We start from the raw sequence: 23,879 nt of genomic DNA, 5'->3' as shown, positions 1-23,879 counted from the left end.
TTATGTGTCCATCTATAGAACGCTGCAGGTTATAGTCTAAATCTGTCTGTTCTGTCAGAAACCTGCCTGCAGAAAATGAACCTAAAGTATGTAATGCAAGGATGTCATCACTGTAGAGATGGAGAAAGCATAAAGTGACAATTATGAATCACTTAATATGATAAGGAGATTCTGCAGGTCATTAATCAAAGTATAAAACTAAAATAAAATGTATTTTTAGTGACACAGGATACAAACATGTAAGCAAGATGTGTAATTAGGATTATTTATAATAAATATGAATAAATTAGTGCAATTTCTTTAACCATAAAGAATAACAATCCTTCAGGAGAATGTCACATCAATGCACTGAACTCACTGTTATCCCTCTAACAGCCTCCACATGTTCTCACTGTAATTTCCCCTCATGAATGAATTTATGCTGCACTAATGTGAATGTTTGCAGGGAAATCAAACGCATTTCACTCGCAGTACTCGAGCTGACTTACCTTTGTTTGAATGACGACTTGTACGCGCTGACTCCACAGACAAGGTACAAAATAGCGCTAGGTGTTCGGGGTTTCTACTCCACGGCCGTATTTCATACGGGTCCACATTTCCAATGCACGCTATTTTCTGCAAGTACCGCTGCTTCGCCTCTGGACGCAATCGGTCTCTATACAGTTCATTCTCTTTTGAGCTGCTTTTAAGCATCTTTCTTGTAGTCGTGGTTCCAACACAGTGTGTTTGTTTTAATTCGTAGATTGGCGCTGCGCTCCCACAATGCATTGCGGTGTGACGTCAACTCCAAAGCCCTATATAAACCTAGTGGGAGTGACCCCCCACAGAGGGACAAAAGGACCCCTGATGATCCTCTAATCGCCTGAGCCAAGGTGTGAAACTGGGTGTGGGTCCCAATCAGCCAGAGTTTCGGGTGTGTTCATTGTGAAACCTGGCCCCACCTTATCATGCGAATTCCTGAGGTCAGATGGCCCAGGATGTGAGTGGGCGTTAAGGCGTCTGGGAGGGATCTCAAAACTGGATTATAGATGGCAGAGAGTTGGTGTCGTAAACCCCGCCTCTGTTCAAAGATGGTCGCTCACAGTGGACATAGATGCTTCTTTCACTCCTCTTTCAAACCATCTGTCCTCTCTGTCCAAAATGTGAACATTGGCATCCTCGAAAGAGTGTCCTTTATCCTTAAGATGCAGATGGACTGCTGAGTCTTGTCCTGTGGAGGTGGCTCTTCTGTGTTGTGCCATGCGCTTGTGAAGTGGCTGTTTGGTCTCTCCAATGTAGAGGTCTGGGCATTCCTCGCTGCACTGTACAGCATACACCACGTTGTTAAGTCTGTGTTTTGGCGTTTTATCTTTCGGGTGAACCAGTTTTTGTCTGAGTGTGTTGCTGGGTCTGAAATGCACCGGGATGTCATGCTTGGAGAAAACTCTCCTGAGTTTTTCTGATACACCAGCTACATAGGGGATGACAATGTTGTTGCGTCTGTCCTTCTTATCCTCCCTCGCTGGTGTCTGGTCTTCTTTTCTGTGCCTCTTTGCTCCCTGTAGTCGTATGAATGGTAAACTACACTCATTGGCAGCAGCATAGGCACATTTAAAATTTCTTCTGAAATTTTCCCTCTCTAGTTGTATTTATACTGGTCTGGAATTGCACACTAATAAGCACTTCACTGCATGTCTTGCTGTGTATGATTGTGTAACTGACAAATAAAATTTGAATTTGATTTTATTTTACCTGCTCTTTTTGTTCTGGTACAACATGACAAATGCGAAGATAAAAAACCCTCCCAATCCCTCTCCTATGGGAGTTATGCCTGTGCAATATTCTCTCTTACACACACCGACTTTCTCACTTTCTCTCTTTGCCTTTTTTTTAATCTCTCACACTGATAAGTACAGCCTGAGGCTGCATATGTCTCAGGTGTGCTGTTACTTGCCCAGATGTGTTCTTTCTTTTGCGATGGAGGCAGAAGTAGGTATGTTCCATATTTACTCTAATTAAGTCTATCAACTATCTTTTAAGTCAAAACTGGACCTGCTGTTAGAAAAGTCAGGCAGCTTTGTACCTCATATGATCAGCTGATTTGTTCAATTTAACTGGAATAATTTGCATTTCATAGAACTGTAAGCCTGCAAACAGTATTTTGTGAAGCGTTAATTGCTCTGCACTGAAATGTATTTGGGGTTGTAGATATAATTGGTAATTAATAGTTGGTGTGTTAAATTGTGAACCTATGAATTTGTTTTATCGTTTCACTATTCTAAAGTAGAAATTAAAGGTTGGTGGGTATTTTCAGTGTACATATAAATGTTACCACCAAGTTTTTGACAGTTTTTGTCATTCGACAATTGTACTTTTTAAATATGTTCAAGGTCCTGTCAGACCATTCTAATCGATTGTGGCTATAAGGATGTGTGACAGATCACATCAAGATATTTATCACTTTAAGTTCATACCTATAAACAATATTCCCAGGAGCATGATAAATATTCAGTACTTCATTCCATTACACACACACGCACATCTTGAAATGTAATTTGCAAATCCTATTTAACTTGTGCAAAATTTGTGAGCATGAATATTTAGAGTATTTGTATTTTTCGTGTTAGGCATTCTAAGGAGTCCAGAGAAAGCTTTGTTTTTGCACATCACTAACACGATTAAGTCAGTGTTTTACATGTAAATCACGGAGAAGTTTGAATGATGAGAAACACTAGCTCCCATCTGGATTATGCCTTTTCCTGGGAAAATTGTTTTTGTTATTAATTTTTTACCTACCTTTTTAACCTTTACAGTGTTCCAACTGTTTCGAAAAACAAGTTGGAAATCTGTTTATATTTACTATGTTGTGAACATACTGATCCAACATACCTATCCACTTCTGTTTCCCATAGCACTTTCCCTGCAGGGGACAATAAAGCTAACTTAGAAACAACACAAAATGATAACTTGCCTCTCCATAAAGAACTTGTGCAATAAAACTGGCTTAAACGCATGGAAGGTGTTGAAATGTTCAGCAAAACTTCATTTTCCTTTCATTCCTGTGAAAGTGCATCAGTCCCCTCAGGGGGTTGCATTTGATTGCTCTGTGAAAACATACTGCTCTGTCAGGCTCTTTTATTTAAATGGGAGGAGGCATATTATATTCAACCAATACCCCACTTTCTTTTATTCAGTTTGAAAAAAAAGAAAGAACTAGCATTTAATCGAAGGTTAGCAGATTTTTCATAACCATTTTCTAGTTATAGTACATGAGATTACTATCTTATTTACAAATCACTTTTTCTTTATTTTGTCATATATGGTGACATTAATGATGACATATTTGTCATGTGCTTACTAGAATTGTTTGTCTCATAACACAATTAAAATACAATATCTGTTTCAACTTTTCCAGGGGACTCCACAGTGTAAAGATAGAGACTCAGTTAACAGAGCAGCCAACAGCAAATGAAATGTTAAGAGGCTGGATAAGAGTCAATTCAGAAGTGATTATTGTTGTGAACTGCTCTATCAATAAAACAGAATTGAACTGTTTATTGATAAGAACATGAAAAATTATCGGTGTGATTTTTGTTTGTTTCCCTTAAATGTGTTTGGTTTTGTTAAATATACATTTTATTGTTTATGCAGATAAAACTGACCTTAGATTAGCAATCACGAAATGAGTAATTTAGCAATAAATGTGATGAAGATGTTTACATGTTTTTGTGCTCAGAGTAAGAAGAATTTGCTAGAGATCTGTGGAATCTACCTGACCAGCCTCAGCACAACATGATCTTTCACTTTTTCATCGGTAAGTTCAGTTTCTAATCACTGCCATATGTTTTCTGAACTTTCACTCAGTGAAGGAAGGACCATTAAAATCACTAGAGCTTGGAAACAAAGCACCTGGACTTCTTTAAGTTTCCTGAAGACAGTTCACCTCGCATCCAAGAAGCGTCTCCAGTTATAAAATGAAATGGTGGAGAGCCCTGGGTATTTAAACCCTAGTAGGAGTGATCCCAAAAGAGGGCCTGGGAAGGATCTCAAAACTGGATTATAGATGGCAAACAGTTGGACACTTCCAGTGCAGGACCCCTGGGGTGTGGGACAGAGGGAAAGGGTGTGGTGGTATTCTCACTCACTGAAATGAGGGAAACAGGTGTTAGAATGGGTTTCAGATGCTGATCCAAGGTGTAAGTTGTGAATTGCAAAGTCTTTTCACAGGCGCAGGTGAAGCATAGAGGGGTAGGTGGTCAGGGTGAGGTGCAAAGGTAATCCAATGAGTGATCTGTTAAAGTCAGAGTGCTGGGTGGGGAGCAAGGCAGGTGAGCATAGTTGGAGAAACTGCGAGTTGAAGCGATTGAACCAAGGCAGGCTATGGCAGTGAGTCTCAGCAACATCCGGAGATTTTCTGTGAGAAGAAAGTCAAATTTAGGAATAACTATAACCGCGACTAATGAGGGCTAGCAGACAATCTGGGCTGCCGGCTTAGGTGCAGCCTTTCAGCAGTGATGCGGCAGCTCTGCCCAGAGGTGGAAATGCCAGGATTGTGAAAAAAACCCAGCACTCACGCAAACCATGACAATTCCAATCACTTTCTTTTCAAACTCTTTACCATGACCTGGATAACAAAACATTAGAATTCAATGTTTAATCTAACAATGAATAAAACTTCCTGTAAAGAAAGTGACATTGCAGTTCTCATGTTGTGAGATGTGATGTCCAACACCTGCAGGTGCACCTCCTCTTTGAGGAAAAGTCCAAGTTGTTATGGCCAGGGCAGGGAGCAGTTGTCAGGTTGATCAGGTGTGCTGTTCAAGGTATTTTAGCTGAAGATTTGCAGACATGCAATCACTTGTTGAAGGTTTTCCTCTTGTTGTCACGTGTTTTTCTTCCCAATCTATTAAATTTAAACTTATTTTTAGTTCTCATCATAACTCTTGTAAAAACAAAAATGTGAACACCTTTCTCCTTCTAGAAAGCTATAATTTAGAAAAAAAACACTTCACTGTGACGCTTTGGAAAAAAGGATCGATTTAACGATATGCTGAAATATTTAAACTGCAGACAACTATTTTATTTTTATGTCTGTTAAAAGACCTACTTTCCCGAGTCTGGAAGAAATGTCCAATACCTCAAATGTCTTTGGTCAGTTTGTCTCTCTGCAGCTTTCCTTCCAGCAGTTCACCTTCAGGACTACAAGGACTTCCAGGACCCATGCCCCATCAGCTCCTGTAACCCCCAGCTGGGTGACCTGTTGGTTGGTCGTGCTGCTCAGCTCTCAGCGTCATCCACTTGTGGTCTGGATGGACCACAAAATTACTGCATCATCGGATATCTGGAGGTCAAATAGAAAATTCATACACACAAAGTGTGTGTGTGTGTGTGTGTGTGTGTTAAGTGAAGCAAGATATGTCAGCCTGTGTGTGAATAAACTACAGCTGAACTCATTTTCTCTTTGATTGATGTTTCTGGCTGGTCTTCATACTGAAGCATGTTCAGATCTGTGTCTTTATTATCTGACGCTGTTCTCTTCACCCTGAGGATCATTTCCACCTCTCCCGTCGTGTATGCTTTTCTCTTTATTTTCTTTTCCTTCTGATGTATCGTCAATCTTTGCATTATTTCTCCAGCATTCAAAGTTCTTCTGACTGGTGAATCACCCGAGCATGAAAAGGCTCAAAGGATGAACAAGTAAAAATAACAGACAACTTGGCAATGATCCAGTTTTAAATTGTATGTTCAGGCTCTTCAAGCACAGCTTAAAGCATGACTCTGTCTTCTGCATTGATCAATAACAAAATAAATTTGTTATATCATGGAAGATGCTATTTTTGCCTGGGCTAATAGCCTGTTCCATGATTTGTAGGCGTTGGTATAATGAAGAAATAAGCATTACCTCCTTTATGGTGATTGAAATACTTAATAAATGAAATTAACTACAATAAACTACATGAAATATCATTACTACTAAAGTAATGATATTTCATGTAGTTTACTTGTAGTATTATAAACCCAGAGGTAATCATTGATCAGGCTGGTTTATGTTTATTCATAGGAGGGGCAGAAATGTTTCACATGTGACTCTCGGCTACCATATCATCGCTACAACAGCCCAAACAGCCATCGTATTGAGAATGTCATCACAAATTTTGACCTCGAGAGAAAGCTGAAGTGGTGGCAGTCGGAGACTGGTAAGTTTGAGTATTTCTGCAACAACAAACTGTCCAATCAGAGGGAGAAGGAAAACTATGTGAAATCAATATATTAGTTACAAAAAACATTTTGTTTAGGTGGCAGAATGTGTTTGGGTAAGAGAAAGCACTTAGCTGTGCAACTCTACCCCTACTGCTCTGTGTGTGACAAAGAAACACGACTTACTGTTTGTGGAACGTTACAGTTAAAATATGCTATCACAAATAATCTGCAACACTGTAAGTCTGCTCTGTGTTTGCCTTCTGTGCAGGAGTTCATAATGTCAGCATCCAGTTAAATCTGGAGACTATGTTCCAGTTCAGTCACCTGGTCCTCAGGTTCAAGGTATACCTCTAAAGCGTACTGAATTTAATGTTTTTAGGGAATTAACTTAATGTTAGTCAAAAAGTCGTATGAATAGAAAAGAGCCTACACCTTTAACATTTGCCTAATCAAACATTAAAATAATGCTAATCTGCTCTGTGCAGAGTTTTCGGCCAGCAGCCATGTTGGTGGAACGATCAAGGGATTTTGGGCGAAGTTGGACAGTTGTCCGTTACTTTGCAGAAGACTGTTCTCTTCATTTCCCTTCAGTGTCGACTGCGCCCGCCAGGAGCATCGATGACGTTGTCTGTGACAGCAGATACTCTGGATCAGAACCATCCTTAGTTGGAGAGGTAACAATTGTAACTACAGCCAGTGTGAACATGAGCTTTTTTCTATAGCTCCCCTGGGCTTCAGTCATTCTGGACTTTGTCTTAAGAATTCATTGAGACAAAACTGAAACTAATTCACAGGAATGATAAAATGATGAAGTAATATAACAGCAAAGCATTAATGATGCTTTTTTATACTGGTTCTGTGTAAGTAAATATGTTTGTATTTCTTATATTTGTCCTCTAGGTGGTCCTGAAAGCTCTTGATCCTGTCTTTAAAACAGAAAACCCTCATGCACCGAACATCCACGGTGAGGTTTTCCTAAATAGCTGTCACTGTGTTTATATGTAATAATAATAATAATGGATTGCATTTATATAGCGCTTTTCTAGACACTCAAAGTGCTTTACAATTCCACTATACATTCACTCTCACATTCACACACTGGTGGAGGCAAACCATAGTTGCCCTGGGGCAAACTGCGGGGGGGGTCAGGCTTATTTCTTTTATAACGTTTTAACATGGGAGTCTAAGGCTACATTCACACTGCAGGCGAAAGTGCATCAAATCTGACCTTTTTGACCCTATGCGACCCATATCCGATCATGGTATGACAGTGTGAACAGATCCGATCTGGGTCACTTTCGTATGTGGTGCTGAATCTGATACATATATGATGTTTTAGAAAGCGACTGCAGTTTGAATGATCATGTCGCATTAAATCCGTCTTTTACATCACTGACACAGGACAGACGCCAATTATTAGCACCGGAGAAGTGCACGAGAAGACATCGTGGACACTTCCTGGCCAGCAAGTGTAGATGTTAGTAAAACTGTTGGGAAGACAACGTTGGAGAAACGTGAACATTTTATTTGTACTGTATAATCTGCAGATTCTGACAGAAATCTGCAGCTATCCTTTAAAGCACCGCTCCTCTCTAAAACAGCAATAAGGATAATTACTAGGCCATATGTAAATAACAAAATAACTTTATAACTTAAAGCAAAATTGGGAAACATAAGGTCTGAAACAAGTCTTTATATTAAGGTCCATCAGTCAAACAATATTGCTTGCTCTGGGTCTAAACGGAGCGCGTTGTGTGTGACATCTCTTTGCGCATGCGGGCCGCTTTGAGGGTTCACACTAGAGCGTGTTTGCTGTCACATTTTATTTGTAGTGTGAACGAGCAGACCAAAAAAATCTGATTTGATCAAAAAATCGGAATTAAGCATTAAGACCTGCAGTGTGAACATAGCCTAAGGGGACCAATGTGCTGCGAACATTAGAGGAACTGCAGGTTTTAGTCTTTCACCCATTTTTTTGCCTCAGGGGTTTACGCTCTTTAACAAGAGGTACAATAGATGTCTAATGAGCCTCCAATAAATGTATCATTCACTAGCTGGGCCCACGTCGTTATTTGAGGTTTAACAGCTTTTTTTGAATAGATAATAGTGAATGGCTTAAACATGAATTGAACTGCAGTTTGGAGTTGAACTGGAGGCGTCTCCTAGGCCTGGCAGATCCCTCATGTACTAATGTGAAGTGAAGAAGTGAAAGACTTGAAAAAGGAGAGGGAGAGTGGTGCACGAAAATGAGACAAAAGAGCTTGTAGAAATGTATATATATATATATATATAAATATATATATAAATGGTTATATATAGATAAGAGCTGGAAGGGGCGTGTTTAGAGGCGTAGTCCCCCTCCTGAAATTCAGAAAATGTATCTCCAATTATGTTCTCTGCATATTCATCATTGGGAAAAACTTCCCAGCGACAGACTGAAGATAGACCCTAACAAATGGCGCTCAGCAGCCCTGACACTTTTAATGTGTCTGTCAAATGGAACATTTTAATGGGAATAGGGGAAACGTGTAAAACTGAATATTGTTCTGATCATCATCCTCAGATCTGACCACCGTGACAAACATTCGGGTGAACTTCACACGTCTTTTCACACTTGGTGACACACTGCTGAGTCGAAAACGCAGGAACCCTCAGGACAAATATTACTATTCTGTTTACAACATGGTGGTTCAAGGAAGCTGTTTCTGTAACGGACACGCCAGCCAGTGTGTGCCCATGGCTGGAGTCCACAGGGACGTTTTCACCCAGCCTGGCATGGTATGGAGTAGAGCCGGTCTGAAATTATTCGTCCTTCAGTGATTAACTTGATTATTTAAAGTGATTAGTGCTTCCCATCTGTTAGGATTAGTACTAGTACTTGTTTTTGTACTTTGTTAATATTTTATAACAATGACTTATTGCATTATTGTGAAGCACTTTGGTTTTAAATGTGCTATATAAATAAAATTGTATTGTATTGTGATTTAATCAATGTTAACGTGCTGGGTTTTTTGTTTTTAACAAACAGCTTTGAAAGGCGAATCAAGAACTTGAAAGTCAGTAAAAAGAAATTAAAGATGAAGGCAAAAATTGAGAGAAAAGATTATATGTATTTGGGCAGCTGTGGCTTAAGAATTAGAAAAAGTCATCATGCATGTGTGACCTCTGCTATCCACAAATCAGTGGTCTTTGGGTAAAACTGGTGTTCTGGCCAGCAGGGGAAAATAGATGGAGTCCTAATATAACCTCTGCACATTTTTAATCAAATGTGTGTATGCATCATTTTTCCCTCGACATCACACTACACCTGAAACTGCAGTTGAGCTCAGCAGGTAAAGATATTTTCTGATTTCAGGTTCACAGACAATGTGTTTGTAAGCACAATACAGCTGGAGAAAACTGTGAGAGATGTCAGGATTTTCACAACGACTCCCCCTGGAAGCCTGGAGGAGAGGGTGCAGCAGACATCTGCCGAGGTAACTCAAATTGACATAAATGTATCACTTTTTAATGTTTTATTTAAAAAAAAAGAGATTGTTGGAAACATTATCAAAAATATTTTTAGGTTTTTGGCTAATACACAAATGTCATTGTGATTCAGTTGTCAAACTGATGTTTGCAAAATGTTTGCATATTTGCAAAGCCTGAACGTATAAAAAAATAAGAAATCAGTTTTCCCTTTCAAAGAACTTTTGCTGAGGCAGCAGAAGGTCAACTTCCTTCTGTAGAACCTACATCTGTATTACAGATTCATTTTAGATATCAGAATACCTCACATGATATCAAATTACAACTAGAGTAAGTAGTAAGTAGAATTGCTTACATTTGTGGATAGCATATGATTATTAGGGATTTTCAATCATTCTTAAACACATTCCTTTGATGTGAAATGAAATTTTGCTGTCTGGTTAAAAGTCAAAAGTATATGTCCACTTTAATGACTGAATTATTTATTTTGTTCTGATCTATTTTAGATCCAGACAAAGGTTAAATTAAAATAGATGAAAGACACAAAACTAGAAGCTCAGGTGATGCATTTGATGGCTTTTTGTCCCATTTTAAAATTGAATATCAGCACTTTTCAGTAACAATAAATGGTTCTGTGTGTGGTCATAGAACAACCTTGCACAATTTAAGCATGATTTAGACTTTCTACCACCTATTTTTTTTATTAATGTTATAATAAAATAATATTAGTAAATTATAATACATTATTTCAGTCTAAATTTTTATTCAAATCATTTTAATTCTAATAAATGTGTTCACCTTGAATCAGAAAAGTAGAACATGAGCAGCGAAAAAGAAGTAAAATAAAATAGCTCTGTTTCCTGTTGCCTCGATTGTAGAGGGGGACTTTAAACAGGAAATAAGCAGGGAAGAGGTCAGCGCGGATTCAGCAGGTAGGGAACATAAAATCAGCTGTAATGTCTCAGTGTGGGGAAAACAATCACAACCATTTCTGCTGAGAGCTTCAGTCCATTTTCTTACACAGCTGAATTCAACCAGATGTGAGCAGATGTTTCCTGACCTGTCCTGGCTGAGTCCATCCTCTACCCTGACAGTACCCTGTTTATGCTGTATTTATATTACACTATAGAGTTGGTATGAATTCAGTCAGTGAGTCTCTGCTGCAATTGATGGAAGCTAACTGTGACCATGATCCCACAGCCACTGTGCAGCAGTCACACTGTTCTTTACTTTGAACCCATCACAGTGCAGTAAACTCTCCTGTTCATCCTGCACTAACCTGCAGCCTTTAAATAACACAGTCTGCCTCAGTTTGTTTAGCAGCAACTTTATGAACAAACATCATGTGTCACGTACAGATTCAGAGACATGAGGACTTCCATGTAGGGCTGCCACAAACGATTATTTTTGCGATTAGTCGACTAATCAGATCATCACCCATTGGACGTAAAACATACAGCTTATTGCACCAGCAGCATCTGCTCTTATATAACTATCATTAGCTTACAGCTGTAAGTGTTTAAGGTCTGTGCTAACTAAAAATAAAGACAAGATGATAGTTTATTAAATTTTAATGAAATTTGCAGATTGTTTCGGTGAAGTTTAATAAACTCCTTGCTATCTAAAATATAACAGGACACTGGAGTAAATTCTGGAGCATCTCACACTTCTGATAATCAGCTGTCTGCTTGATGTTTATTCAGCTGTGTAAAAACTATAACTTTAATCTCAGACAAACCGATTTACTCAGGAACAAATAAAACACTAAAAAAAAAAAAGCCAAACAACAACATTTTTAAGTTATCTAAGTGACTCATATATCGTGTTTAACCTGAGTAGCGAAAGACGGCGGTGGGTTTGAAAATGATTTGCCGGTGTTCTCACGGGCTCTAGTGAGCCTCGCCCCCGGCTAGCTATCGAGCTAGTGGGTAACAGATGTCTCCAAAAACGTCGGAGCGCTTTTGAAAATATGTGGTGTCCTGATAAACTGAGCAGATATTTGAGGTTTACACAGCTACATTCTCGCCTGAAAATATGTTAAACGTTTATTTTGTGACCCAGAAAGAATAATAAGAGTAACATTAAAACTAACTAGCTGCCGCCATTGTTGGAAACTAAGCTGGGCTGCGCTATGAATTCTGGGTCAGAGCTACTTTTTCTTCTTCGGGGTTTAACGGCAGCTGGCATCCTTGTACATGCAGTGCTGCCATCTTCTGTTTCAGTCCGTTATTACACTCTTAAATCCTGCTACTTATTCCTGCGTCTTTTGGGATCTTACAAAGCTTCAAACGACGCGTCAACTATTAAATCAGTCGTTGACGATTTTGATAGTCGACGTAGTCGTGACTAGTCGACTAACCGTGGCAGCCCTACTTCCATGTGAGCTTTAAATGAGGATCCTTCCTTTAATTCTAACCTCTCTCCTTTCTCTCCTTCTTTCTTATCTGTCTCCATCTCTGAGTGAAATTAGCTTTCTGCCTTTTCTCTCCCATTAGAAATAAACCAGCTGGACCTTTGACATTATTTATCAACATAAATTAATACAAATTAAAAATAGGAATAGGAGGAATAAAATTCAGTAAAATTTTACACTCCAATCTCATTTTCTGGCAGAATTTTTGGAGTTTAAAATTATAAACCTCTGACCATTATTGTCTACAAGGTTAAAATGTGAATGTTAAACAGCACTTCCTGTTCTTACAGCAAAGAGGTGGCTGGGCAAAAGGAACAATAAAGGATTGTATCAGTTTGGCCAGAAAACATCTTGATGATCCCCAAGAATTTTAGGGAAAATACTCTGGGGACTGACAAGACAAAAGTTAAACTTTTTGAAAGGTGTGCACCCCATTACATCTGGCATAAAACTAACAGCATTTTAGAAAAGCAACATTATAGCTTCATTAAAATATGGTGGTGATAGTGTGATAGTTTGGGGCTGTTTTGCCTTCTCAGCACCTGGAAAACTTGCTGTGGTAAGTGTAACCATGAAATTTGCCATCTACCAAGACATCCTGAAGGAGAATAGCAGGCCATCTGTTCATGACTTCAAGCTGAAGCGCACTTGGTTTCTGTAGCAGGACAATAATCAAAACCCAGCAGCAAGTCCACCTCTGAATGGCTTAAAAAACACTTTGGAGTGGCCTAGTTAAAGTCCTGACCTTAATCCAATTGAGATGCTGTGGCATCACCTTAAAAAGGCAGTTCATACTCCAAAAACCTCCAGTGTGGCTGAATTACAACAATTCTGCAAGGATGAGTGGGCCAAAGTTCCTCCACGGCTGTAAAAGTGTCATTGCCAGTTAATACAAATGCTTGATTGCAGTTGTTGCTGCTAAGGGTGGTCCAACCAGTTATTAGGTTCAGGGGGCAATCACTTAATCACACAGGGCCATGATGGTTTGGAATTGCCCCCCCCCCCCCCAATAATAAACCACTTCATTTAGAAACTGCGTTTTGTGTTCCGTTTTGTTATCTTTGTTTTATACTTAAATTTGTTTGATAATCTTAAACACCTCTGTATCTTGTTTGTTGACATGATTATTTTTTTCCATAACTTTTATACTTTAAAATGCTGTTTTCTGTCTTTCTTAGCATGTAATTGCCACAGTCACTCGGACTCGTGTCACTTTGATGCAGCTCGTTACGAAGCGACTGGAGGTGTGAGCGGCGGTGTGTGTGATGACTGCGGCAACAACAGGATGGGGCCTCAGTGTGAACAGTGTCAACCTTTTTTGTATCAGGATCCGCAGAGAGCGAAGGATGACCCACAAGCCTGCATACGTAAGCTTTTATTGTTATTTTACTTTTTGAATATTCATGCTCTCACTGTTCCTGTAGAAATGAGTCTCACCTTTTTCTGTTTCTATTATTTTCTTTCATTGCTGAAGTGGTGCGGCTGGATGTTTGTCAGAATGCAGCTCTTTATGGGATATTTTCTATGTTAACAGTAATGTCTGAATGTCAAACCCAGTGCTTTATGACTTTTACCAACATGGTGCAGTAACAGTCTCCATTAACTCAGTGAAAGCTGATAGTAAAATATGTTTATGGTACAGGTATTCAGATATTCGTTAAGTTGCTTGAAGACATTTCACCTCTCATCCGAGAAGCTTCTTCAATTCTAGGTGGAGAATCCCAGAGTTCAACCATTTGACCTTAGAACTGAAGAAGCTTCTCAGATGAGAGGTGAAACATCTTCAAGCAACTTAAAGAAGTCCAGACGCTTTTCTTTCCAAGATCCTTAGACTACAATGACCTGGATGACTGAGAACCTTCACAGACAGTTGTTCTGGTAATTAAATCTCAGCAAGTTTGTGGCTGATGGAGTCGTGCTTGGTCCATGAATTTGACTTGGTCCATAAGCTGTTTTCTCATCAAATGGGCTCCTCACCACAGCCCATAATGACGCTTAGGCCGGTGTCCCAGTGGACCGATAAGTCCACTCCTGGCTCCAGTATAGCACTACATTTCTGATCAAGATGGCAGTAGATTTGGGTGTAGTGTTTTTTTCAGTTTATCACAGCTATGGTATCATGCATAACTTTTGTCGCAAACAGAATGTGTGTAATTGCCAATTTCAATCACACTAGTAGCAGACTGTCTATCTGTAGTTGATGGCACAATAACGAGAGCACTGTTTATGTTGATATGACTGTAGCCTCAGGAGGAGGGTGATTACCCAACACAGATCAGCCCCTTGTTTCTCAGGGAAGCTGTCTCATAACAAGATGATGATTATTGTATGGTCTTTAATTTATAATGTTGTTTTGATCTGGTCCTTTAGAAATAAATCTACATTGAGTGAAATGACGTAACAGCTTTGGGATGATGATGTCATACCATGTAATGGTGATGTGTTTCAGCATGTAACTGCGATCCAGCTGGTTCACGTGGCGGCGGTCAGTGTGACGCTCTGAGCGGTCAGTGCGTATGCAAAGAAAATGTGGAGGGTCAACGTTGTGATCGCTGCAAACATGGCTTCTTCAGCCTGAGGCAGGATGACCCCACGGGTTGTCAGGGTGACCAAACAACTTTATTTGTCCTGTTGTCATTCTCAACAAAGGAGCTCCTGCTTGTGTGTATATGATGATTTCAACGAGCTGAAGGTATGAGCATGACAGAAACTTTCAGGCTGACTGTGTGTGTGTGTGTGTGTTTCAGCGTGCAGGTGTCATCCTTTGGGGAGTGTTGGGTCATGTGATCAGCTAACAGGAACTTGTGAATGTGACCCAATGGCAAGTGGACCGCTGTGTGATCGGTGTCTGGTAGGCCACATCTGTAAAATAAGTAATTTACTCTTTAGCTTCCTTTCATCCTCATTAAATTTAATTGATAATAGAGCTGGGAAATAATTCAAACAAATAATAATCCCAACCTAAGGAATATAATGTACACAGATAGGTAATGCCAGGATTCAAGTGCCTGTGTCCTGCCTGCTTTAGATGTGCCATGGATCCAACACAGCTGATTTAAATGGCTAAATGACTTCTTCAGCATGTCTTGAAGTTCTCCAGAGGCCTGGTAATGAACTAATCATTTGATTCAGGTGTGTTGACCAGGATGAGATCTAAAACCTGAAGGACATTGTCACTTGAGGCCTGGCGTTGCCTACCCCTGTACACTGTTAAGTGCTGATTTTTACAACCAAACAACCTCTGGCTAAGCAGATGCCACAACACAGAGGAACTACCTGGTTAGGCCAGGACGCTGCAGTCTATTTACACCTACAGGCCAGTGGACACTCTTTCAATGGTGAGGATGTATCGTGGACAGGGAGGAATGCTGGTTTGAGCATGGAGTCAAGGAGGCCATTTACAAAACTGAGCTCACAGCCCATTGTTCCTTCAGTGGTTTTAGTTTTAATCATTGTGCAGATGAACTGCTCATAAGGTTGGAAACCTGCAATCAGCTGAGACTGAGAAGTCACATGATGATGACGAAATGTGTCTCCCACTGAAAACATTTCTATAGTTCGTGGACCCCATGGGATTTTCTGGGACTTGGAGATGGCAGTCATAGAAAATAGAGTGGTTGCTGTTGAAACTGCCCCTAGTCATAAAAAAGAGAACTGTGATACACAGCATCAACAGGCTTAAGAGCGCTGGCAGTTAAAGACTGCACAAATTTTTTTGTATACAATATTAAACCCAGTATTTAGTTTCCTCATCAGTTCCACAACACAAGTAATAAAATCTCAAATTTCATCTAAGAAGATACTGAAGTACTAATAACATCAGTTACTGTCATGTAGTGAGAGCATTTTCCATCCCGGATGTGGTAACACGGATGTAGGTAGTGATAACAATGGAAAATCAAAATATCTGAATCACATTAAAACTATCTAATAAATATAATGCTGTGGTCATTCCTGAAGCAGCAAGAAGAAGAAGAACAAAAACTGTATGATTTGAAGGCACATAAAAACTCATTCAAACTCTGCAAGCATTGTCTGAATTTTCAAAATAAATGATGAATGAGTTTTAAAGCATAAAACAGTGTTTAAGTAAACTATATTTTGTCCTTAGTTTGAAATGATTGCCTGGACACAGTGATTCTAAAGCAAATATCACAACATTTTAGCCAGTCTGAGTGAAAGAAAAGTCTGATTTTAATGTCTTTTAATGTGTTTGTGTTCAGCCAGATTTCTGGGGTTTGGGAAACTCTGTGTTCAGATGCTCACCTTGTAACTGTGATATTGGCGGAGCTCACGGCAGCACGTATGTTTTCTTTCTGTCTTTATTTTGTGTGAAACATAATAAAAAGTATTGAATAAAGATCAACAGTCAGTTTGATCTGAATCACAGGTTAGTTTGAGAAAGAAGAAAAATTAACAGGAAGCACCAACTGAATACCAGTAAAATAATCAGAAAAAACAGTTTATTACCTTATAGGTATGGCACGCTGTTGTGAGCTGGAAATTCATCATAAAAGCAGTAATTAGACTCTTAATAACTGACACCATAGAGCCTCCAGTGTGTCACTTCCTGTCTTTTGGGGGGATTTCCTGTCCCGTCAGGTGTTCTCCAGAGGATGGACAGTGTCGCTGTTTACCCAACATGATTGGTCGGCGATGCTCTGACCCTGCACCTGGGTACTTCTTGCCTGCACTGAATTATTTCCTCTATGAGGCTGAACTCACTTTCCCACTGCTAGGAGGAAGGTCTTCTACAATTCCTCCTCCATCGCCTTCTTCTTCTGCTGATCCATCATCTTCTTCTCGGGTGTGTAACAGATGACAAGCCACCTGACACAGAGCTTGGAAAGAAAGTGAATGGAGTTCTTTAAGATAGATAGATAGATGCAGCATTTTGTGAGAAAAGTTGCGAGACATGTAAAGAAGGTAACTAAAAGGAGTATTCAACTGACAATTCTATGTCAACTATTGCAGATGATTTTAAATAAATTTTTAATATCTTGTAGATTTTAGTACAACATGGCGGTGCACATAGTCGCAGTTGTTTAAGGGCCCCCAATTAGGTGATCTTCTTTTTCTTTTTGTTTCCTTTTCTTTTTCTTTTGTTTCCCTTATTGTGTAGCCAAATTCACCTTAAGTCATTGGGAATTATACAACATCAGTTATGACAGCCAGAACCCCGTTACCAGCGATTATCAGTGGATCAACAACATCCCAGAGAACTGCCTGCGGTGCTAATAACAGCAGTCTACATACCACCAGACGCTAATGCTAGCACAGCCCTTGCCTACCTGAACGACACGATCTCCGAACAGCTACGGACATATCCAGAGGAAGTACACATCATCGCAGGGGACTTTAACAAAGCATGCTTAAAAACTGTGCTGCCTAAATTTGTACAACATGTGAAATGCCACATGAGAGGGAATAACACCTTGGGCCATGTTTACTCAAATATTAAGCAAGCCTACAGATCTGTTCCCCTCCCCCACCTGAGTATGCCCGACCACCTCTCCCTGCTCGTTGTCGCGGCATACACACCACTCAGGAAAAGGACAAAGCCCACCATCAGAAACATTAACACCTTTTCTAAGGAAGCTCTGGCTCAGCTGCAGGACTCTTTTGCCCTCACAGAGTGGCATGTCTTCGAACATGGCGACCTATAGACCCACACATCTGCAGTGGTGAGTTATGCACTGCATGGACACTGTCACCACGGAAAAGTAGGTCCAGGTCAGCCCCAACTGTGAAACCTGGATGACGAGTAAAGTTCAGGAATTGTTAAAAGCACACAACTCTGCATACAAATCTGGGGAGCACGATATGTATATCAGAGAAAGAGCAGACCTTAAAAAAGGCATCAGAGCAGCAAAACCGGACGATTCAAATAAACTATCGGATCACCTCTCAGACAACAACTCCAAGAAGGTATGGGAGGGCCTGAAACACATCACCAACTACAAAGGCAATGGGACAAATACGGATAACATGGACATCTCATTAGCAGAGGAACTTAACCACTTCTTTAGCCGCTTTGAGAGAACTGTAGACACACCTACCATGCACACCGCTCTGCCACAGCCTTCTCTGAGCACAGCCCTCACACATTTACTCTTCAAGAAAACTAGGTTTGCAGAGCAGTACCAGAGAAAAGCTGCTGGCCGAGATGGAATACCTGGGAGTATCTTCAAAGCCTGTGCCGACCAGCTGGCTCCTGTTTTCACCAGACTATTGGACCTCTCCCTGTCACATGCCACTGCCCCTCATTGCCTGAAATCAGCAACAATAGTTCCGAGTCCACCACCATCAGTGCTCCAGTGGTCGCAAAGTTCTTCAAGAAGCTGGTCTTAAAGCACATAAAGGACTGCATCACACCTAGTTTGGACCCCAACCAGGGTCGGCAACCCTGGGCACGCGTGCCACAGCTGGCAAGCTAAGGGTTAACTGATGGCACAACCATAGCTGGACTGGCCATCGGGCATATCGGGCATTTGCCCGGTGGGCCAATAGTGAATTTTGTTTTTATGGGCCAATGTTTTTTTGTTTGTTTTAGTTTTTGTAACGGTATAAACAATGAAAGGTGGTGTATTGGCCAGGTGCTGGCCAATGTGTAAAAATAGCTCAGTTGAAGTTATGAACTGTTTCTGACAGAGAAATAACACCAGGATACTTTTCTAAGCACCTGACACCTGGTAACTGTGCAGGGGCATGTCTAGCAAAGTTTTGCCAGGAGGCCAGGCAGGGCATTAACAGGGAAAGGGGACACATACTTTTCTTTCTTATTCTCATTAAAAATGCCTCGCTTTAAGTTTTTATCTGATGTAAAATGTATAGAAATCATACCAACAAGACGGTGTACATCACTGTCACAACAGTGTTTATTTTCATTAAAAGGCTTTATGATTTTCCCTGCAATACCTGGGGGGCTGGTCTGTAGTCAAAATGCCCAGGCTGATTTTTATTTGTCCCAGTCCAGCCCTGGGCACGACATGCAGTGAATTAATCTGAGAAGGTGCATTAAAAAATAAATGGCCGGGCCAGTGGTACACATTGCAAATTAACTAGCATAGACACATTAGTTGTGTCGCTTCTTAATGACGGTAACTTGGCTAACAACCCCAACTACCAGGTTCAACGTGTAATTGGCTAAAAATAACTTCGCCTACCAGTGAGAGGGATGTTGCTAGCTGGCAGTTTTTTCAAGCGATGTTGAAATTTCTACATTCCAACACTTCGAATGCTTCAGGAGCTCGACTCTATGAGGGTCAAAGTTTGCAGAACTACGAACGCAGCGGAAATCCATAGCTGTGCATGTTCATGGAGCTTTTTCACCTGCTGGACATCACTCCCAGTCAAGTTTTACTGTCTTCAGTGTTACGGCCGAGCGGGCCAGGCTGTGGGTGTGGACTCAAATGCAGACACAGAGGGAAGAAAAACGGGTGTGAACACAGTGCTTTATTTGCTGTGCCTAGTGAACTTAAAAAGCAGGAAACTATGAATGGTATGAACTGTGGAAGCTATGAACTGAGAACTGTGAGGCCAAACTGTGAACATGAAACTCGGAGTGCTATGACTAGGTGCTAGATTTCACGGATGGATCCGGGGAATGGGAAAAAGGGGCAGCGGCTTGGATGGAGGTACGCAGTCACTATAATGAGAGGAGACAAGTTGTCAGTGGCAGTCTAGTGAATCACAGCTGAAGGATTAGACTATGGTGGTTAGGGCTTACGCGTTGCAGGTTTAAAGTGTCATGCGAGGAGGGGGTGTCCAGAGAGGATCCAGAATATGCTTGGAGTGAGGGGCTTGGCAGGGAGGCAGGCAGGTGTAGTCCGATGATGGAAAGGAAGCAACCAGATGACAGAACCAGCGTCCAGGCGGAGATGTGAGTAATCTAGGTTGGGAAGCGCGACTGCCAGGTGGGTCCTATGACAAAGAAAACACGGTGAGGAGAAAAGCAGTAGTTAAGGGTTCTCACAAGGGCTTGGCGGCCTAGCACTAACATGAGTTAGCAGAAGATCTGGCAGAGGTCTGTTGTGAATGCTGGTCTTATATGCTGGTGACTTGATTGGAACCAGGTGTGGAAGCTGATTGGAGTCTCTGCCTGAAGGTGGAGCCCAGCGGAGTGGAAAAACCCCGTACTCACCTGGACCATGACATTCAGAACATTGCAGAGGCCTTATTGACAGTATTTGGCTCTACATATCTGTGTGAGCAGATTTTCTCTCACACAAAAAGTGTCGTGAGGTAGCCATCTGAATGGTGGACACTCATAGACCTGTGTCGCTGATTGGAAGACCAGAGATCACATTAACATGTTTATCCCTGTATTAACAAACATGCCATATTGGCCCAGTTTATTTCTCTTATCATTGTTGTGAGGAGACCATAAATAGCATTTATATTTTCTTTTGTACAGTTCATTTGCTGTTACTTTTTATCCATAACAAGAACTCTGTATCTTTTTTTGTTTCAAAATAGCTGATAACTATTCGCTGATAGCTGCCAACATCTGCGAACAAATACTGTATAATTCTATTAAGTTGTTCTATATAGTGTGTAACTGTCAATATAGAGCATTGTTAAATTTATTGCTAATGCAATCATACAGCACACTGACTTCTGAGGACATTTTAGATGGCACTCATCATCTGAAAGGTTGCCGACCCCTGCTATAAGGCAAACAGGTCCACTGAGAAAGCAATTTCCACTGCCCTCCACTCTGCTCTGCATAACCTGGAGAATGCTGGGACTTCAGTAAGGATGCTCATCATTGATTTCAGCTCAGCCTTTAATAGCATCATCCCAGACATTCTTATAGTCAAGCTGGTAAACTTAGACTTCCCCCTTGCTACATGTGCGTGGTTCAAAAACGTTCTCACAGACCAATCACAAAGAGTCAAGGTGGGCAACCAGAGATCATCCACCCAGCACTGGCTCACCACAAGGATGTGTGTTGTGTCCACTCCTATACACCATCTATACCAGTGACTGCACCCTCACACATCCCTGCAACATCATCATCAAATTTGCAGATGACTCCACTCTGATGGGGCTCATCACCGATGATGACGACACCGCCTACAGAGATGAGATCCAATGTCTGACAGAATGGTGTGACTACAATAACCTAACCATAAACACCAGGAAAACCAAGTAAATGGTCATGGACTTCTGCAAGAAAAAAAACTCATCCCCCTCCCCTATCCATAAAAGGTGACCACATTTCCGAGGACCTATACTGGACAACTAACACATCAGCCCTGGTGAAGAAATGCATGATGCAACCATACTGTTCCAATGCAATGTGTGCACACGTGTGTATGTGTGCACAAGTCTATGTTTGTGATCGGGAATGAAGGATAAAAAGCGCTGCCGTAAAGGCTGGTGTAGAAGCACAGAAATGATGGCTCACTTGACCGCGGTCTGAATTTTAATTGAATTAAAGAAGTCCAGTTGCTTTCATTCCAAGCTCCTTAGGCTACCATGACCTGAATGACTTAGAACCTACACAGCTATAGTTCAGTATTAATATGTGTTTATAGGTAAAATTGTCTTTTTACAGTGCATTCAGCAAAGTATTCACAGCATTTTGTTCGTTCTACATTGTGTAATGATACAGCCTCAGTCTAAAATTCATTGCATTCATTTTTTTCAACTCATAATTCTACGCACAATACCCCATAGTAGCAAAGTAAAAAAGGTTTACTCGAAATTATTGCAAATTTATTAAAAATTAAAAAAAATTATATCATGTACATAAATATTCATAACCTTTCCTCAATTCTTTGTTTAAGCATGTTTGGCTGCAATGGCACCTTCAAGTCCTGTTGAGTACAATGCTACAAGCTTGGCACACCTGTTTTTCTGCAGTTTGTCCCATTCTTCTTTCCTAGACTATTTAAAAGTGGAATGAGAGGCAGAGTGTTGCGACTTTCATCCGTAAATAAAGCTGCAGCCGGCTGAGTTGGTTGTGTCCCTGTGACGCGCCTCCAATAATCCATAGTGAGTCATACTAGTACTTTGCGCATTTATTTTAAGAACAAAACAAGAACAAACATTTGCGCTTTCAATCAATTTCCAACTAGCGCATGGATTAACTGGTGTGCCAAAAAATGACGGTCAACAGAAAAGTTTGCCCACAAACCACTCACCCAACACACCTGCTGCGAACACCGACATCAGGTAAATAGACTGTGACCACACCCACATACCATCACCTGAGACGCAGGTAAAGCTATACACCTGTGCCACCAAAACAAAAAGGAAAAACATAAACATTGACTTTGGCTCTTACACAGAGCCTTCAGTTTTCAAGCCCCTCTTCTGTGGAACCAACTTCCAGGTTGGATTCAGAAGACAGTGCTGTGGAGCAGGCAGGATAAGGGACCCAAATGCAGGACTCAGAAATGGAAAGTTAAACTCAGAGCACAGATTTATTGCTGGGAAAACTCTTCATAGAAATGAACTCAATCAGAAACACGGAAATAGACACTAAAGTGTGCAATGGAACCTAAAACAAGAAAAAAGGAAATGAACCAGAACTAAAAGCAAGTCTGAGCTCTGTCTGGACAGCACCTTTCTTATCTTAGCTGTGTGCTTAGAGTTGTTGCACTGTTGGAAGATAAACCTTCGTCCCAGTCTGAGGTCCAGAGTGTTCTGGAGCAGGTTAGGATTTCAAGGATATCACTATACATTGCAGCATTTATCTTTCCTTCAACAATTACTAGTCTCCCAGTTCCTCCTTCTGAAAGTCATCCCCATAGCATGATTCTATATCACCGTGATTCCCTGTAGCAATGGTGTTGAGCATATAATGCGCCGTGGCTGGTTTCTTCTAGACGCGATGCTTGGCAGTCAGGCCAAAAAGCTCAATCTTCATTTCCTCAGACCAAAGAATTTTGTTACTCATGGTCTGAGAGTCCTTGGTATGCTGTTTAGCAAACTCTTGATCCTTTTACTGAGGAATCTCTTCCATCTGGCCACGCTACCATACAGGTCTGATTGGTGGAGTGCTGCAAAAATGGCTGTCTTTCTGGAAGGTTCTCGTCTCTCCACAAAGCAACCATGGAGCTCTGTTAGATTGAGCATTAGGTTCTTGGTGACCTCTATAAGTAAGGACTTCTAGCCCATTCCTTCAGCTCCCTAACGGTTTGCTGAGCAGCCAGGTTTAGGAAGAGTAATAGTGGTTCTAAACGTCTATTTATGAATAATGCAGGCCGCTGTGCTCATTTGGGATCTTTAGAAATGTTTCTGTTCCAGATCCGTGCCTCAATACAGTCCAGGCTCAAAGGTCTACAAACAATTCCTCCTTATAGCTACATGTTATTTGTTTGTATTTTAATTTTTAATAAATTTGCAAGACTTTAAGGGAAACTCATTTTACTTTGTCATTATAGGGTATTCTGTGTAAAAATTTGAGGTGAAAAATGATTTTAATCCATTTTGGAATAAGGCTCTAATATATGGGCAGAAATCTGTGCCATCAGAAACTGAATTTGAATGAGTTCAATTTGAATTTGAATTGCTCAGATTGAATCTGAATTGTAACTTGAATAAATGCTTTTGAAAACTGAATTTGAATTAGTCTAATTTGAAATTGAATTTATGGTTTGAAAATGAATTGATTTGCTTTGAAACTGCATTTTATCCTTTAAAAATTCAGCTCTCGAATAATTTCAGATTCACTTCTCACCATTCAGTTTCAGTTCTACAATTCAATTTCAGTTCCAAAATTCAGTTTTTTGGAACTTACATCCGGTTCCGGTTCAAGCGCCGATTAATAGAACTACGTTTTACTGGCGGACCGAAAGTGTTACTG

General features: G+C 40.6%; 1 protein-coding gene across 1 annotated transcript; it reads left to right on the top strand.

Moving 5' to 3' along the window:
• The first annotated feature begins 861 nt into the window (after positions 1–861).
• LOC308392599 (laminin subunit beta-4-like) lies at positions 862–23,879 on the top strand. The gene is made up of 15 exons (XM_080875677.1): positions 862–913; positions 3,716–3,793; positions 5,136–5,326; positions 6,041–6,176; positions 6,449–6,522; positions 6,666–6,854; positions 7,081–7,144; positions 8,744–8,958; positions 9,536–9,656; positions 13,240–13,428; positions 14,511–14,666; positions 14,809–14,912; positions 16,285–16,364; positions 16,664–16,868; positions 23,761–23,879. Exons 2-15 carry the CDS (start codon positions 3,772–3,774, stop codon positions 23,839–23,841), a joined length of 1,827 nt encoding a protein of 608 aa, XP_080731803.1. The 5' UTR covers positions 862–913; positions 3,716–3,771; the 3' UTR covers positions 23,842–23,879.

Source organism: Rhamphochromis sp. 'chilingali' (assembly GCF_963969265.1).
Source record: "Rhamphochromis sp. 'chilingali' genome assembly, chromosome: 2".
Taxonomy (NCBI): domain Eukaryota; kingdom Metazoa; phylum Chordata; class Actinopteri; order Cichliformes; family Cichlidae; genus Rhamphochromis; species Rhamphochromis sp. 'chilingali'.
Note: the sequence above shows the minus strand (reverse complement) of the source record. Positions and strands in the feature narration are given on the sequence as shown.

What these genes read in the sequence shown, in the direction of transcription:
- LOC308392599 (XM_080875677.1), top strand. Translation starts at nt 3,772, where the DNA reads ATGATCTTTCACTTTTTCATCG. An exon ending in AACCATCCTTAGTTGGAGAG is followed by an intron (nt 6,855 to 7,080) that starts GTAACAATTGTA and finishes TTTGTCCTCTAG; the next exon opens with GTGGTCCTGAAAGCTCTTGA. An exon ending in TTTTCACCCAGCCTGGCATG is followed by an intron (nt 8,959 to 9,535) that starts GTATGGAGTAGA and finishes TTCTGATTTCAG; the next exon opens with GTTCACAGACAATGTGTTTG.